This window comes from Phyllostomus discolor, chromosome 4 (assembly GCF_004126475.2).
Source record: "Phyllostomus discolor isolate MPI-MPIP mPhyDis1 chromosome 4, mPhyDis1.pri.v3, whole genome shotgun sequence".
Taxonomy (NCBI): domain Eukaryota; kingdom Metazoa; phylum Chordata; class Mammalia; order Chiroptera; family Phyllostomidae; genus Phyllostomus; species Phyllostomus discolor.
The window spans coordinates 174,408,845-174,427,938 of record NC_040906.2 but is presented as its reverse complement, the minus strand read 5'-3'; the positions used below and the strand labels follow the sequence as shown (position 1 = coordinate 174,427,938).

The 19,094-nt window shown below is 37.7% G+C and overlaps 1 protein-coding gene across 8 annotated transcripts in view; it reads left to right on the top strand.

The window, feature by feature from the left end:
• FAM184A (family with sequence similarity 184 member A) overlaps window positions 1–19,094 on the top strand; it is a 109,985-nt gene that overhangs the window by 79,038 nt on the left and 11,853 nt on the right. For 6 of the 8 annotated variants that reach the window (XM_036024628.1, XM_036024627.1, XM_036024630.1 and 3 more), the window contains 5 exons: window positions 4,228–4,440; window positions 10,672–10,825; window positions 15,260–15,387; window positions 16,849–17,033; window positions 17,484–17,630. In XM_036024628.1, coding sequence (XP_035880521.1) covers window positions 4,228–4,440; window positions 10,672–10,825; window positions 15,260–15,387; window positions 16,849–17,033; window positions 17,484–17,630 — 827 coding nt within the window. The remainder of the gene's footprint in view (window positions 1–4,227; window positions 4,441–10,671; window positions 10,826–15,259; window positions 15,388–16,848; window positions 17,034–17,483; window positions 17,631–19,094) is intronic. The other 2 variants (XM_036024634.1, XM_036024633.1) reach the window with 1 other exon arrangement.

Sequence of the window (19,094 nt, the reverse complement as noted above, 5' to 3'; positions counted from 1 at the left end):
CCCTGGGGCTGCAAAGTAACTTGTGAGTGTAAGACATGTAGTCACTGTTCTGTCAGATCAGGGCAGGTGTGCTCTCTACATTTGGTGAAAATGTCCCGCCACTCACACATGGTGTAGTAGAAATAACCAAAGAAAACTAAATAGGCAATTATATGTATCAAAAAACGTGAGTCATTATATCTATAGAGATACCAAAATGTTAACACTGGTTACCCTTAGGGACTGGGACTTGGCAAGGCAAGGGAGTGAAGGAGACTTCCCTTTTATTCTATAACTGCTATATTAAAGCTTTTTTACAATGAATATTCACTACATTGCTAATTTGGAATAATAATATGTTAGGGGGCCTGGGCCCAATTCTAGACCTACTAAATCAGAATATCAAGGGATTGGGTCCCGGGCAAGGGTATTTATTAAAATCTACATAGATGATGCTGATCCACAGCCAGGTTTGTTCTGAGGACAAATTCTTGGTCTGCTTTATGTGTTCTTTACTTTCTGTGACAACACTGATGTTTTGGGGGACAGAACACACCACAGTGCGTCAGAACCCGAAGGCTGTAGGTAGCTGTTGGCATGCCCCACGTTGACATCCTGTCACACCGCACCTCAGATTTGACATTGCAGCCTCTGCGCTGAGGGAGCTCTTTTTCAGGCCCCATTGGTGAGGCCCTGAGTCTTTGTGAAACTGCTCTGTAGGAAGCAGGTAAAGCTTTCCTTCCTTCAGAGAAGGGTACTCTCATATTTTAATTTGAATTTTCGTCCTTTTGAAATTATTATGACACTTTATTTTTTTTAAAACAGTATTTTAAGTGGTAGAGATCAGAAGGTAGTACTTGATGTCAATGCAGTTTGGCCTTTAAAATTGTTCTCAAAGTATCTGGTACCCATCACTCAAGCCCATATGTTACAGAATTCATATCTAAACTGCTGTGGGTGTGGTAAGAATTGTTAAAATGAGGACTGAAATTTTTTCTGAAATAAGGATTTTTTGCGTTTATCTAAAACCAACAAGATAAAAAGCATTAAAATTTAAAATTACAACATGTGTAGAAACCAGTGCCATATACTCCATAATTTAAATATGTAATTTGAAGCAACTACTGTTTCTCATTCATTTATTGAACACCATTCTATAATTCTGTCATAAACCTACTGATCAAAATTGCCCAAACTATTGAAAGTGAAATCTATGTTCTCTTTTATTTTGAATTATTGAAGTTTTATATTAATATGTATTTCCATAAAGTATACTATACTCAGCTGTGAAACGTTAGTTCACTTTACATTGCTTTGCTCATGATTTGTTTTTTAAAGCTCATGTCATTTTCATGCTGAATAGAGGCTGTCAATTCAGTGCAATTGGACTATTTATAAAAGGAGCAAAATAAGTTTCGATGCTGCATTGCATGATAAAGGCTTTCTGCATGGATCCAAAGATTTTAGATAGGCTTAATATTACTTTGGTGTGCTTTAAAAGTTAATGTAAAATACCTAAACTAAGTATATTTAAACACTAAATTGCATGATAATGTCTTTTTGTACATACTTTATATTTTCTTGAGTATAGAGACAAAGATTAATCTTAGATCCTAAAATGAAAAATATTGCTTTGGAGTCCTTTCAAGGTAAAGTATATTTTTGATGTGAAATATTGAAGTATATTTAAGCTGGTGAGATTTGAAAGAGTGCTAGACTTTAAACATATAACTCTTACATTACTGTGGTACTTCCTTCACTTTAAATGTTATATTTCTTCATAAGTTTCATCCTTAAATAGTTCAACTGTGAGTCAAATTGTAGTCACATTAACATAGGAACTCTTTTCGATGCAGCAAATTTTGGAAGTAGATATTGCGGAATGTCAGATCCACAGCTGTGAACTGATTAGCTTCTTGTTAACCTGAGTGCACACTCAGTTGGAGGGCGGGACCCAGGGCTGCTGCTGGCCCATGCAGTGCCTGGGCACAAACCACAAATACATGCCCATTTTCTTTGGGCGCACGCGATGCATGCCAGGGCAGATGGCTTGGTGAGCAGTTTGTTCACTGGGTGGGTTTTAGTCCTCACTTGGCCAGGGACCAGGTAATAGCTTGAACTCTCAGTCATTTTGTACATGTAACACAGTCTTTTCCTAACCTTCCTACATGTATTCTAACAAGTTGTCATATGGCAGTTCCCCAAGTCCCCGTGCTAGGTCTGGAACTAGATTTAATTTTGGGAAGAGAGTGGTTTGGTTCTTTATTTCAAGAACCAGCTAGCTGGGAAGGAAATGACTCTTACCAGTCACATATGGTTGTTTACAAACACACGTTTTTGTTGCCTTTACCCTTTTTTGATTTATTTTTTCTCTCTGGGTTGTCGTTAATGCTATTTCATCCTGATTTTCTTGGCATAAAATGGTGAGAAGTCAGAGTATAATATGTCTTGGTCCTTGTAATTCACAAATGTGTCCTTAGCTGTTGCTGTGACATTCTCCTGCACTTCTCACACTTGCAGGGTTTATTTTGGCTTGTGAGTCACGGGTGCTGCTGCCATTTAAAGGTGTCAGGGTGGCAGTCAAAAGTGTCGGTGGCAGTTCCACTTGACTCCAGTCCTATGAAGTACCCTCTGAAACCTTAGGTTTGTGTAGAAATCATTAAGTAGAATCCATATAACTTTCAGGAGGTGGAGTCCGTTCTTTGGAAATACATAAAAACAGCTGAACATCTAGATCAGTTCTGTCGTTTTTCCCAAGTGCTTGACTATCTCCATAAAGGCAGGTGCTAACCTTTACAACTAATCCAGATTTAAAATTTGGTCCAAAACCCTTCCAGACATCAAGTCACCTAACAGTCACTATAGGCTTGGACTGTTTCCTGTTGCTTGCCTCTGACCTTCTCTGTCTTCCAGTTCCTCCTTTTTTCCCTTTCTTATGTTGCAATTATATAGTGATTCTCTACCCTTTCTCTTTCTTTCCCGGTACCCCCCCCCCCCTTTGTGAGACATGTGTGGCAGCCTTTATTTGCTTTTCATCACTCAAATGAATGTCTTTTCCCATTTATAAAAACTCACTTTAAATTTTCCTGTTTCCATTGGCTTTCTTGGCCACAGAAGCTGTTATACTTGTATATGAACACATACAGTGTCTTAAGTCACTTAATGGAACACATTTCACAACTTTTTATCTCATTCCCCTAAGTTCCCTTAGATTCAGACTTCCATTAAAATATGGACCTCTAGTATCAAGTTACCATTTCCTGTGTAGGGGAAGAGAAATAGACCAAACTAAATGGCTTCATCCAACATACATATACTTATACGCGCATATGTATAAGTATATGTATACTTATACACATACATGTATTAATATGTGTATTAATGTATACACATTTTATATATTAGTTCTTTAAAAAGGGCTTAATTTTAAGTATTTTAGGACACCCAGAAGCCATGCAGACATTAATGGTGATACTTGTTTTCAAAAGGAGTGACAAATCAATTTTCAATAGTGAAATAAAGCACCTATCATTATAAGGATGTAACTGGCAGATTGTGGGATGCTTATGACTTTTCAAAAGCTTGAAGATTTGCAAATCCTTTGAATTAAGTCAGAATTCAAAATAAAAATCATTTTTAACACAAGGATTCTAAATTATGAACTGATAAATTTTTTAAAGAATAGCTTTCCATTCATCAAATAATCTTAGCTGACACTGAGCACTTACTACACACCAGGGGCTGTCCTAAGGGAACCGTGCCTAGTAACACACTTCATTCTCACACAGCCTGGTGAGGTGTTGGTCATAGCAGGTGCAGAACTCGGATTTTAACTCAGAACCTGCAGTCCTAACCACTCAACATTACTGCCTCACAAATAAGTAGTTTAATTTTTCATACTGTTTCTTTGAAGTAATCTACTAAATACACATTGTTTTTTTTTATTTCATGTTGTGAATATTTACTGCAGTACAGCATAGTTCATTGTATTTTTAAATGTGGGCTGCAGTGTTCTTTAGAGTCTATAAACTTCAGTGCCACTAAAACAGTCTCTTTTTAGGGTAACTACTAAAAATAGAATTGAAAGTGGTAATACCTAAAGATTAAATATCTATGATGTATTGTAAACATTTTCTTACAGCAATTATTTTACTAAATTATCTTTGAAATGCCTTCTTTCTCTTAGATTGGCAATTTGTGAAATATGCCTTGTATTTATTCTTCATTGTGTACCATTCTGTGGCATAGATCTCCTTGCTGAAACAGAATCTGGAGATGCAGCTTTCCCAGTCTCAGACTTCTTTGCAGCAACTGCAAGCCCAGTTTACACAAGAACGACAACGACTCACACAAGAGCTTGAAGAGTTGGAGGAACAACATCAGCAGAGACATAAATCTTTAAAAGAAGCACATGTCCTTGCATTTCAATCGATGGAAGAAGAGAAGGAAAAGGAACAAAGAGTAAGTTTAATGTGACATGTATTCAATGGAATCCAATAACCTAATCATACTTAGCCTTCCATTTCTTAAGAATTCATTTTTTAACTCCCATAAATTGGGTATGGCTTTATTTCAGTGTGTTTTCCAGCGTTTAAACTTATACACTAGTTACACACTATCGCAGACAACTTAGACTGGGGACACCATTTTGCATCTGTTTTCCATTATATGGCCAAGTTCATGATGAGAATAGTCCATCTGGTTTGTCATATACTTAACAGTGATTAAATAAATTTAGCATGGTCCTACCAAGCTGTAGCCACTATAATCACTTAATACTATCTTGAATTTATACTTATTTTTCATCAAAGTTTAATTTTTCTATTTCAGGCTAGATCTACAAAAGGCATGTATCCAAAGAATTTATATATTTTTCAACCCAGATTTTTTTCTCACCTTTAAAAAAAAATGTACAAAATTCTCAGTGAAATTATAAACATTTTAAAATAGTGCAATCCCCTATATATAGCTCAAAGCCTATTTGAAAAGTAGTGATACAAACAAATCACTCAGAAGAGATTTAAATCAAATAGGTATATTATTAGATTAATCATATATGCCGGAATCTCCCCATATGCATTACTCAGTTCTATCAAAAGTTAATTTGACAGTCTTAGTGTGATTAATTTTGGTATAGTTTATTTTTTAACAGTACATTTTTCCAGTTTCTTCTAAGGACCTTGTGGTAATCATGATAAAGATTGGTAGAAAAATACAGTTTTACTAACAATAATTTTCAGTATCTATAGCCATTATAGATATCAGTTGTTTCTTAATTCTTTATGTGAGAGCAGGCACTGTTTTAAGGAGTGGTATGTTATAAATCAGTTCAACCAAGGAAGCCTTATCCTTTTTTTTTTTTTTAAGATTTTTATTTTTTAGAGAGGGGAACGGAGGAAGAAAGAGATGGAGAGAAACATCAATGTGTGGTTGCCTCTCTCACTTCCCCTACTAGGGACCTAGTCTGCAACCCATGCATATGCCCTGACTGGGAATCGAACCAGCAATCCTTTGGTTCACAGGCCAGCGCTCAATTCACTGAGCCACACCAGCCAGGGTGAAAGTCTTATCCTTTTAAAAACAGTTAACTTACCAACCAATACAGTAAGTTGAAGTCTATTGGTCTGGTCAAGGAAGTTCCTTTGGTTAAAAGTTAGGCTGATTATATTGCTAAGTAGTAAATTTATTGGATACCATTTGTGAATTATTATAGCACATAAGCTATAATATCAGTATTTTAATTTTACACATTCAGTCTTTTCAAAACTTTAATCGTTTTTAAAAAGAAATCAGAATCTGCCATTTTATTGCCTGTCATTTGGTAGCCAAGCTATCTAGGTAATGTTGTCTTGTGGGGGGGGGGGCTCTGCCCGCAGGGTCCTCCTGACTGCCACAAATGAGAATGAGTCTACCAAGACGTGATCTGCTTGGGGAGGAAAGGTGCCCGATTTCTCAAAGGAGAAGGGCCAGGAACCTGTTCCTCAATGGGCTTTTATTGGGTTTAATTTGCATAGGAATACAGGGCATATATACGTAAAGCTCATCAATCATTGTCAGGCAGTACTGATCAAACAATAGATAACATTCAGAGAACTATGAGGGTCTTATTTTGAGTTAGGGTCAGATAGCTTAAGGGGCATAAACTTTGGGAAACAAACCATTTCATGCTTAGACCCTTATTTAAATTGAGGGTATTAGCAAAGTAGGTTCACAACATTTTATGCATTCTTTCTTAGGCCTGATTGCCCCAGGGAACCCACCCTTTCCAGAACAGGGCCACACCCACCTCCGACAGTGTTTCAGGCTTAAATCAGGTAGGGGAACTAAGGCAGCCAAGAGATTAGGAGACTTCTGGCAGACAGAATGAGGACTCAGGCTATGTCAAAGCTGAGGGGTGAGGGTCCATCACCCCCTTTTTCTATAGCCTCCCAAATCCTTCCCTGAGGGCCCCTTTGCAACCATGCCTGTCTTAGGTAGTCCCTCCTTTGAGGAGTCTTTCCTGTCATTGGCTAACCAGTCATCCGGCCAGGGCCAAGCAGGATGAAGTGAAAGGGGCAGAGGCAACTCTCCCGCCAGGAAGATAAGTTTTGTCTCCTAAGCGGCCTATGGTTCCAGGATCATTTTACTCAGCCTTAGCCATGGGATTACAGCTTCTGAAACCAGGCAAGGTGGTTCCCAACATTGTCTAAACTAAAAGTCCTGCATTTTACCTATATTCAAATAAATGTATGCTTTATATTTAAGAAATCAAACACTTTTAAAACAGTGAACATAAGTAGCCAAATACTAATTTTTAAAAACAGCATTTTAGATAATGATTAAAGAACTGCTACCCTATTTACAGTACAGAATCGTTTTTCAAGAACCTTTCATGTTATAGGTCACAGTAAAACAAACCCTTCCCGAAACAGTTCAGTCTCTCTAAACTTGAAGTACCCTGAGTTCTGTTTTTTTTTCTCCTGCGGCCATATATCTTCTCAGTCTTAGCCACATGCAGTCTGTTCTCTCTGGCCGGGCTTTTAAAACTAATCACACGAAAGGCTTTAGTTTACTTTTTCAGCTACCCACTCTCAGCTTTTTTTAAAGTATATTTTATTGATTATGCTATTACAGTTATACAGTTGTCCCAGTTTTTCCCCTGTGCCCCGCTCTGCCTGCTACCCCTCTTCCCTCCAGCATTCCCCCCACCTCAGTTCATGTCAGTGGGTCGTGTATAAGTTCTTTAGTTTCTCCATTTCCTGTGCAATTCTTAACCTCCTCCTGTCCATTTTTTACCTACCAATTATGCTCCTTAATCCTTGTACCTTTACCCCCATTCTCCTCCTTCCCTCTCCCAGCTTATAACCCTCTGAATAATCTCCATCTCTATGGTGCTGTTTCTGTTCCAGTTGTTTGCTTGTTTGTGTTTGATTTTTTTAGATTCAGTTGGTGGCAGTTGAGTTTGTTGTCATTTTGATGTTCATAGTTTTGAACTTCTTTATGTTAAATGAGTCCCTTTAACATTTTATGTAATAAATGACTTGGTGCTGATGAACTCCTTTAGCATTACCTTGTCTGAGAAGCACTTTATCTGTCCTTCCATTCTAAATGAAAGCTTTGCTGTATGGAGTAATCTTGGATGTAGGTCCTTGCTTTTCATGGTTTTGAATACTTCTTTCCAGCCCATTCTTGCCTGTAAGGTCTCTTTTGAGAAATCAGCTGACAGTCTTATGGGAACTCCTTTGTAGGTAACTGTCTCCTTTTCTCTTGATGTTTTTAAGATTTTGTTTATCTTTAATCTTGGGTAATTTAATTATGATCTGTCTTAGTGTGTTTCTCCTTGGGTCCAACTTCTTTGCAGTTCTCTGAGCTTCCTGGACCTGCATGTCTATTTTTTTTTTCACCAGATTGGGGAAGATTTCTTTCATTATTTTTTTCAAATAAGTTTTCAATTTCTTGCTCTTCTTCTCCTTCTGGCACCCAAGCAAGCAACCAGAACAAGAACAGAATCACAGAAATGGAGATCACATGGAGGGTTATTCTCAGGAAGTGGGAGGGGAGAGAATAGGAGAAAAGGTATAGGGAATAAAAAGCATAATTGGTAGTACAAAATAGACAGGGGAGGTTAAGAATAGTATAGGAAATGGAGAAGCCCTTCCATTCTAAATGATAGCTTCGCTGGATAGAGTAATCTTGGATGTAGGTCCTTGCTTTTCATCATTTTGAAACTTCTTGCCAATTTCTTCTTGCCTGCAAAGTTTCTTTTGAGAAATCAGGAGATAATCTTATGGGAATTCCTTTGTAGGTAACTCTCTGATTTTTCTTGCTACTTTTAAGATTCTTTCTTTATCTTTAACATTTGGTTTTTTAATTGTGATGTGTTTGGTGTAGTCCTCTTTGGTTCCAACTTGTTTGGGACTTTCTGTGCTTCGTGAACTTGTATGTCTATTTCCTTTGCCAAATTAGGGAAGTTTTCCTTCATTATTTTTTCAAGTAAACTTTCAATTTCTTGCTCTTTCTCTTCTCCTTCTGGCACCCATATGATTCAGAAATTGGCACTTTTGGAGATGTCCCAGAGTCTTCTCATACTCTCTTTGGTTTTTTGAATTCTTGTTTCTTCATTCTGTTCTGGTCGAATGTTTATTTCTCCCTTATGTTCCAAATTGTTGATTTGAATCCCGGCTTCCTTCCCTTCACTGTTGGTTCCAACCTGTGGATTTTTCTTTATTTCAGTTAGCGTAGCCTTTATTTCTTCCCTTATGCTTTTGCAGTACGCAATGATTTCTATTTATCACCGTATTCTTAAGCCAGTGTTTTATCCTTATCCTTATCACCAGTGTTTTGAACTCTGCATCTGGTATGTTGGCTATCTCCATTTTCCTTAGTTCTTTTTCTGGGGTTTTGTTCTATTCTTTCATTCAGGCCATATTTCTTGGTCTCCCCAGCTTGGCAGCCTCCCTGTGCTTGAATCTGTGTATTAGGTAGAGCTGCTTTGACTTTGTGTCTTAGTACACCAGTTAAGCTGTAAAGGGTGAAGCCTTAGATATTCACCAAGGTGGGGCAACCGCTTCACCATTCACTACTTTCTGGTTCTGTGTGGAAAGCAGGGGTCGGAGAGAGGACAGTTCCACTGCCTGGCCTCTGGAGGCTTGCCTGGCACTTACCCATTTCCAGTCACTTTACCCATTTCCCGTATGTGACCGGCACCCTTCCAGCTGCTGCACTGTTGATGATTCCCAGAGTGTGGGTGAGTTTGCATATAATCTTGGACCTTGTGGGCTCTTTAAAGGGACTCTCCTGAGAAACCAGCAGTTGCTTTTGCTGCCCCAGCCCCCACTGGTTTTTACAGCCTGCAGCTACGAAGCTCTATCTTCCCGTAGCTAGAACACTGGGCTGTGTGATCTGGCCTAGGGCTGGGATTGTTCACTCCCAAGATATCCCTCCTGACTTTTATCCACCACACATGAATGTGGGACTGCACATTCAGCACATGCTGCCACCTCTCCATGACACACCGTGTCCTCTCTGCTCTGGCTCCCCATCTCCACCTCTCCTCCCGTCTGGATAAATGTGGCAGCTTTAAATCCTTGGTTGTTGGACTTACAGTTCAGTTTTATGGCAGTTCTGGGTGTTTTTTGTTTTGACATTAGTTGTGATTCTTCTTGTGGTTGTGCAAGGAGGTGAAGCATGCTTACCCACGCCTCCGTGCTGAACGGAAGTCAAGGCCTCAAAGCTTTTGCTTCTGTTCACAAATGCAGTCAAAAAGAGTGACTCTAGAAAGTAGCTACAAAATATTCGATGAGGTTGAAATTATAAACGCCTCCTTCTCTGATTCCCTGATCAGAAGATTTTTTCATGTTAATCTCCTCCTCCTGTTTTTCCTAAGTCTATGTCTGTGTACACAGAAGAATTATTCATTAATGTTAGTTTGTTCACACTTGTTAGCATCTTTAGAAAATAACTTTATTGAAAACTGCTTTCAGGCAAGAGTCCATATTCCAATTCAAAAACAACATATTGAGTCATTTTGGTTTCATGACTATTAGTTTATTATTTGGTAGTGACTCTAGTAATTTATTTGCTAATGGTGATTATCTTATATTTAATTTTCCTTTTTTATTTTTTTATTTTATTTTTTATCCTCACCCAAGGACATATCCATTGATTTTAGAGAGAGGGGAAGGGGAGGGAGAGAGAAATGTCTACGTGAGAAATATTGATGGGTTGGTTGCCTCTCATATGCTCCCGGGGGGACACACCCATAGCCTAGGCATGTGCCCCATCCATCCATCCTAGGACCCTTCAGTTTATGGGACAATGCTCCAACCAACTGAACCACACTGGCCAGGGCTTATCTTTAATTTTCTTGTAAATGAATTAAAAATGCCTTCTTTTTCCTGACCAGACTTGCTCGGTTTTCTGGGCATTCTCCTGCAAAGCTAAAGGTTGTGTGTTCTATTTCCAGTGAGGGCACATGCCTGGGTTGCAGGTTCGGTCCCCAGTCTGGGTGCGTGCGAGAGGCAACTGATTGATGTTTCTCACATCAGTGTTTCTCACCCTCTCTTTCTCCCTCCCTTCCTCTATCTCTAAGTAAAATCTTTTCAAAAATGCTTTGTTTTTCTTAAATAATGACTAAGTTTCATTAATTATTTTATTTGTGTTTTCCTTTCTGTATTATAACATAATAATTTGAATGTGTTTCTCCTATTCTAGGCTCTCGAAAATCATTTACAACAGAAACATTCTGCAGAGCTTCAGTCACTAAAAGATGCACACAGAGAGTCCATGGAGGGCTTCCGGGTAGAAATGGAACAGGAGCTTCAGACTCTGCGGTTTGAATTAGAAGACGAAGGAAAGGCTATGCTCGGTATTTTGTGTGGATTATAATATTATCATATTTACTTGAACATTGTTCTACTTTAAAAATCAAAATGAAATCAGAATGTTTATTTTCAAGTTTTAAAATATCACAATGAGTATCTGCGTGTTCTGCTTATTTTATTTGAAGCTACCAGATGAAGAGGCAAGTGTGGTTGAATAGCATGGATAGAACACAGACTTTCTCCACTCACTGGCTGTGTAAGCAGCACTCACTGGTGCTTCTGTCTTGTTAACCCACTAAACGGAGTCAGGACATTCAGGCTTCCGACTGTGCAGTGACGAAATGGAGAGTTGGGCGTGGTGCCGCATACCCGTAAACTAGATAGTCGTACTGGTTTATTCCATTTCAGGGCTTGTCTTTTTAATGTGAAAAGTCATGTTTAGATCTGACTTTTTGTTCTGTTTTTCAGATATATTTTTAAAATCTTTATTGTATTTTTTCCATTACCATTTAGTACCCTTTACACTCTTCTTCCACAGCCATCACTATCCCTGTCGCCAATGTCCATAAATCCTTTTTCGTTTTGCTCAACCCTTCCACCCCCGCTACGCCTCTGCTAGCTGTCATCCAAAAATATAGACAGATACTTTTAATGGGATTTTTATCTTTGAGGTGTTCATATCACAACCTTTCTTATAAGGAGATATGTTTTGAAGAAAAAGATATACATTAAAAATTTTTTAGTTTGTTTTTTAGTGTCATTCAATAACTTTTCACTCCTACCATCTCATTTTTTTTCTGATTTTTTTCCAAATTCTCCTAATATTTTTAATGTGTGTTGTCACACGTCAGCAGCACCCTTGTGCCAAAGCAGAAACTAGGAACAAGGAAGACCAAAGTGTTGTGAATATCGTGGGCTTCAAGGAGAAAGTCCTTTGATCCTGCTGATTCTCTCTACTGTGCTGGGAGCCCTAGGCCAAGTCGCTAGAGCTTTCTCCTCTTCCTCGTTCAAAAACCATTGCTATAGCTAAGAAGAAAATCATTTTAAGTGCAAACAGTGGAATATCTGTTATGTGGTAGAGACTCTGCTAATCAAGGAGGATTCAGAAATGAACTGCTCTATCTTTGCCTTCAAGTGGCTTCTAGTTAAATGCAGAGGCAGCCTCTGTAGAATGTGGCCCAAGGGAGAACACTTTCCGCAGCCGCTGGAGGAAAGAGAAAAACAGGCCAGCTGGAGGCACTGTTGTTGTGTAGTCCATTCAGACATGATTCAAATGTCCCTTTGTTGACAAAAAGGTTTTTTCTTACATTTTTAAATTAAACTTTTTATTTTGAGATCATTATGATTCACATACTGTTGTAAGAAATAATATGAAGAATGCTTTGAACCCTTTACCCTGTGTTTCCCAATGGTTTTCAAAACCAACATCTTTTAAAATTATAGTACATACCTGAAACTAATATAAAATAGTATTGAGTGTAAACAAAAATGAAAAAATGTATTTAAAAAACGACAGTACATATCACAACCAGGGTATTGATACTGTCGAGACACTGAACAATCCCATCACCTTGAGGATCCCTGTTGCCCATTTATAGCTACACTTCTCTTCTTCTCCCCCACCTTTAACTCCTGGAAGCCATTTTTATAATTTTGTCATTTGAGAATGTTAGGAATGTTATCAATGGAATCATATGAAATGTAACCTCTGGGATTTGGCTTTCTTGCACTCAGTGTAAGTCTCTAGATTCATTCAGGTTGTTGCATCAATACTTTGTCCCTTTTTATTGCTGAGCAGTATTCTGTGGTATTAACCTACCACATTTGTCCTTCACCCACTGAAGGATGCCTGGGTTTTTTCATTTTTGTGTAAACTAAGTTTTCAGTTGTCTGGGATAAATGCCCAGGAGTACAGGTGCTGGGTCATATGATAATTATATATTTAGTTTTTGAAGAAACTGCCAGACTGTTTTTTAAAGTGGTTGTACCCTTTTATACTCCCTCCAGCAATGTATGAGTGACACAGTTTTTCACCTCCTCCCTAGCATATGATGTTGTTACTTTGTATTTTACGTATATCAATATAATGATATTTCATGGTGAACTTTACTTAGCATTTCCCTAGTGGCTAATAATGTGGACCATTTTTTCACATATTCATTTCCATCTGTGTATCTTTTAGTTGGATCGTTTGCATTTTTACTGTTGAGTTTTCAGAGTTCTTTATATATTCTAGATACTTGGCAGGAACTTTTAGGTCTACATTTCAGACATGTGCACCAGCCACCCTCCTGCCCCGTTCCATTATTCCATTGAAATTACTCTTCCTGAGGTCACGATTGTACTTTGAAAATCCAAAGTATTCTTACTAGCACTCATTTGTTGGCCTTGTCTGCATCATTTGACCCCTTTGACTTTCTTGAATTCTTTTTCCCTGTGGTTTCCATGAAAGTTGACTGTCCTTGCTCTACTCATACCTTTCTGACCTCTCTGTTAAGTATTGCTGTTTCCCAGTGTTCTGATCTGTTTTTTTATCTTCAGGCTTTTTCCGATTGATTGGACTCATATCCATGTGTTCGACTACCATCTATTGTGCTGGTGACTCCAAATACATGTTTCTAGACCATACTGCTTTATTTGCAGATTAGGTTTATATTTGTTACAGCATATTAGATATTCTAATACTCTACATTTAGATGTCAGTTCACTGTCTCCTTCAAGGTCCAAAATGTGTTTCTATTTCTGTACCCACTTTAATTAATGGTATCACCATTTACCCATTTGCCCAAACCAGGTTCCTGGGAGATGCATTAAGCTTTTTATTCTTTCACTTTTACATCCTACTAGTTCCTCTCTTTAAATATTCCCTATGTCTGACTGATTACCTTTCTGCCATACCTAGTTTGTGGTCATATCATTTGTCACCTGGATTATTACCATAACCTCCTTCCTGATCTCCCTTCTTACAGTTCCTCCTCCAAACTCCAGTGAGGTTAATCTGTGCAAGACTCAAATCTCACTATGTGACTTCCCAACTTTCAATCCTTCAGTGATTCCACATGTCCTTTCTCAGTGTCTGTCATGTTTTTCCACTGAAGAAACCCTTAACACCAGGAGACTGAACTTACGCCCTACATGAAGGTCTCAGGAGGAGCCTGAACTGACTAGCTACAAACACAACATTTCTTTGAAGATTCCTGTTTTAGCTTTAGAATTTATAATTTGTATTTTACTCACTTATATCTCTTTTGCGTTCATATAAAAATAATGGGTTTCCCAAAACTCTTCACGTAAATTCATGGTTCCAAAGACGATCATGTGTACTCTACAGGTTCCCTCAGCTGTGCTCACACACATTGCAGCCTGAGAACCACGATCCTAAACACAGAGTAACAAACATTTTGTACTGCAAAAAAACTTTCTCAGACTGGGCTCCATTTTCCTTCCAGTATGACTGCATGCCATGTGGGCTGCTGCCACACCAAACCTGTCATAGGCTGCCTGGGAGCTCAGGTTCTTTCTGCTTCTGCGTGTTATCTCTTCTTCCACTTAGAGAACACTACTCATTCTTTTAGTGACTGTAAGTTCCTTTGTGATAGCAACCTCAGTTTTCCTCTCTTAGGAGATTCGGGTACTTCCACCATTGTGCTTTCATTATAACTAATATTCATCTCTAATATTTCTCTTAATTCCCTAGCAAGATGCTCTCCCTTGTAGCCTGGGCAGTTATAAGGACAAGGTCACATTTTCTTCTCCCTTAGTATAGTACTTGACTTTCAGTAAATATAGCTTATATGAAATAATCTCAAAATCAAATGAAGATGCTGACTTCCAAATCACTAAAAGCATTCACTACCTAGTGGTTAACATCTTTTAGGGATATTATGGAAGAATTCTTACCTGGGTGGGAAGTTGCCTCCTAAATATGTTATGGTGCTGCCCAACTATAAAATGTTATTCCAGTGGTGAATGAGAAGAGTTAAAAAATTTCATTAACGTCTTACTTGCACACTGAAAACAATATAGAAATATCTCGATTAATTTGAGCAGCTAGAAATTATTATCAAAGCTAGATGACCTCAAAATTCATAATATTCTATGATAGTCTGTAATATTTTTTTATGTTTTTAAGGATTTTATTTACTTCTTAGAGGGAAAGATCAATGTGCGGGAGATACATCAGTTGGTTGCCTTTTGCACACTCCCAACTGGAGAACCTGGCCTGCAACCCAGGCTTGTGCCCTGACTGGGAATCGAACCTATGACCTTTTCATTTGCAGGCCAGCACTTAATCCACTGAACCATACCAGCCAGGGTAGTCTTTAATATTTTAAGAGGCATACACAAGTCCATGATATTTTAACGGGCATACTACAAATGTCCTGATTTTAAATATATTCTGTGACACATATAATTTTTATTTATATACCTAAAATATTTTTAAATATGCTAAACCTCTTTTAATTCTTGGATTCCAGCTTCTTTACGCTCAGAACTAAACCATCAGCATGCAGCTGCAATTGATTTGTTACGGCATAATCACCATCAAGAGTTGGCAGCTGCTAAAATGGAATTAGAGAGAAGCATGGACATCAGTAGAAGACAGGTAGGGAAGAGCATTTTGTTCTGTGATCATTTCCTAAATGTGAATAGATTTGAATGTTCACAATTTTCTGAAAATACTTTCTAGGAACTAGTATTTTCACTAGTTATTATTTACTACCTATATTAGAGAGTTTTATTTTTAAGGGTAAATAGGTAACTTAACTAATATTGGTCATAAAATTTACATTTTATTTTATGACCTTTTAACTGAATATTTTGAATTTTACTTGCATCCTGAGAAAGTAAACAATAAAATATAAACAACACAAAGAGTGAACACAGAATACTATAAAACAGCACTGTCCTGCAAAACTTTCAGGATGTTTTTAACTCTGCTGTCCGCTGGCCACATGGACCAAGGATGTCTAGTGTGACTGAAGACCAGAGTTTTCAATTTAATTTAAATTAAGTTAAAGGGGAAGGAAGGGAAAGGGAAAAGGAAAGGAAGTTAAATTTGAATTTAAACAGCCATGTTGGATAGCATAGCTATAGAAGTAGCAGGTCCTGAAGAAGAAAAAAAGAAAACTTTTATTTCCATGTCACTCTAGCACCATTACTATTTATACTTCTTAAACTTTGCTCTTTGGCCACGTGTACTTCCTTTAATTCTATAGTTTGTGATTTTGAATGTATATAGATCTAGATGGATGGATTTTATAGACATAGTGCAATGAAGACTATTGTTGGTTTATTAGACTTATAACTTACTTTGTTAGTCTTCAGCTGTGTAAAATGATCAGCCCAAATTTTCTCTGCATTACTAGGAAATTTTAAATGAGCTACCTTACAATAATGGACAGAAGTTTTGTTTTCTTCAGGTAGGCTGACACTGACATTGACAATGTCTAGGACTGCAGAACTTGTAGAAAACAATGACTTCTATGAAAATATAAGGAAACTTAGCTTTCAGACAAGCAAAGTCTGCTTTCTAAGCCATGGGACGTGTGTGTGTATTCCTGTGTGTGGGGGGATAGCCTCCACATGTGTGGGGCCTTTTTAGATTGAAGGGTAATGGTACCAGCATTTCATGTAACCTTTATGTTATTTATGTTATTAATGTAATTTATGTAACATAATATTCTTTATGTTACACAATAGAGTATGTAACTTCTTGAGTATGAGAGCCCTGTGTGCTAACTCAGCTCTGCCACTTATTATAACTCATCCTTGGTAAAATCATCTCTTGGGTTTTAGTCCCCTAATCTGTAAAATGAGGGAGATGTGCTTTTATGGTCTTTTGGGTCCCTTGTAGCTCTGACACTGTTGAAACTGTATCCATGTAAACATTTCTTACATACATGGAAAGAGAAGAGGCCTTGAGCGTTTCTCATATCAGCAGTTCGCTTTTGAAGTAATGGCAGATTTGTTGCATTCGACATTCCAGGCTGCCATTTTCTTTCCCTCAGATAAACACAGAGAGCAAATATGTAGAAAGCTTTTAAGAATTGTTTGCATTTTGCAGAGTAAGGAGCACATGTGCAGAATAACAGATCTACAAGAGGAATTAAGGCACAGAGAGCGTCACATCACTGACCTGGATAAGGAGATACAGCACCTTCACGAAAATATTAGTGCTCTAACCAAAGAATTGGAATTTAAAGGGCAGGAAATTCTCAGGGTACGAAGTGAATCTAACCAACAGATGAGGTATGCCGTTAATTACAACAGAAGGAATCTGCACTGTTACCTGAAAGACTGTTGTGATGGTTTTTAGCAATACATGCCTACTTACGTAACTAGACTGCCTTGTGGTAAGATATTGAGGACCACTTTTTACTTTTTGGACTATGTTATGATCTAGAACATAGATGAAATGTTATATTTTGAATGGTATATATGCATTCATCCACTTTGGAAATGTGGATGATTAATTTTAATTAATAAAATTAATTAAAATCTTAAAAAATGTTATTTTAAAAAGCATTAAAGGAGACAACTTGAACAAGCTGGAAGATTAAAGTAAGTACCTTGCTTTGGGCTGTTTCCATTAATTTTCTATATATTATACCTAAAACCATTTCAAATCTGGTAGAATGTAGAAAGTTTTGAAAGCTTGACTTCAGAATGACATTTTCTTAACTAAAATAAATTAAACAGGTTGCATGAACAAGATTTAAACAAGAGACTTGAAAAAGAGCTGGATGTCATGACAGCAGACCATCTCAGAGAGAAAAATATCATGCGGGCAGATTTTAATAAGACTAACGAACTACTCAAGGAAATAAATGCAGCTTTACAAGTGTCGTAAGTCACATTATATTAAAGAAAATTAATATGCAGATAATAAATTGAGGAGTACTGTGTCTAACCTCAGATTAGCTACTCTTTTGAACTAATGAACTTTAAAAAGAAAACAAGTACATATTACACATGGTCATTGTAGTATATTTTAAAATTAGGATAAGTTGAATGATGTGTTCAGTAGGTGCTACTGCTACAGTTTTACTATAGGACAAATACTTGTCTAAAGACTGTCCCTCAGGGTCATGAACTGGCATGCCATGGTGAAAACTCAAAAGATGTCCCCTATGTAATGTTAAGTAGAAGGGGCATATTGTGACCAGTGGGTCTCACTAATAATATATATATTTTATAAAAATATCAAATGATCTTTAAAAACAAATACAACATTTTAATGATAGTGTTCCCTTTAGGGAATGAAGAGGTATTGGGGGTGGGGAAGAGCAAAGACTTGCCTTTTATTTTATATACTCTGCTATTGTTTGAATTTCTATAACAAGCATTTGTTTTATGATTTTAAAAATCCATAAAGGTGAAACATCACAAATAAAGTTACTACTCATACAAAGTAACTCTAATACTGTTAAAACCCAAATTTCTAATTATTGCTTAATGTTTAAAAAATATTTAATAATCTCTGCCTTTTCTAGGCAATTATAAACTGCCATAGACAATGCATTCACTTCGTGTCTCTGGCAAACCCTGGTCCAACTTAAGTTATCTCAGAATGAACCTTCTCTGAGTTGCTGCAGATGATTTATTCATCTTCAGTCTCTCTTCTTCCAATCCATTAAAAACAAAAAAAGGTCCATAAAGTCCACACACTTCAGTGAAGTCAAAATAGTCACTAGTCCCATCACCCTCGGTCTCTGACTTAAACTCGCACCTTCAGTGTGCCTTGTCCTGCCTCATCCTGTAGTCACCTCGTGCCATGTCCACCACCGTGTCTCAGCCACCCTGACCTTCTTGGGTGGCTTCTAAGCGTCTCCTGTGTTGCCCTCTACAGTCCAGAATCGTTTCCTGTGTCATTACCACCTAACTGCCTTTGTCCAGTCTGAAAATCATCTCCTCACATTTCACTCACTTAACTGATCAAGCCTCACGGTAAATATTGTTGTGCATGCAGCACACAGACCCGCATTCACTCCAACTGAAACAGACTGCAGACTTCCAGTCCTCGGCATTTACTTCAGAGGCCTCTGAGGTGAGATGCTCTAATGGGTATATGCAGAATTTTTTCATCAGTAGGCACTCAGTGACTGCTTGATGAATGACTTTTTGAGGATTTCCTATAATATTTACCACTTCATGAATTTACCTTTGAAATAATGAGGAGACTCATGAGATAATTCCCCCAGTTGCAGTGATTTTTGCTGCTTGATACCTGCTGTGTACCAAGAGCTCAGATCCTCAGGCTTTTTGCAGAAATGAATCACAGTAAAAACCAGGGCCCCGGCTTTCCCTGCC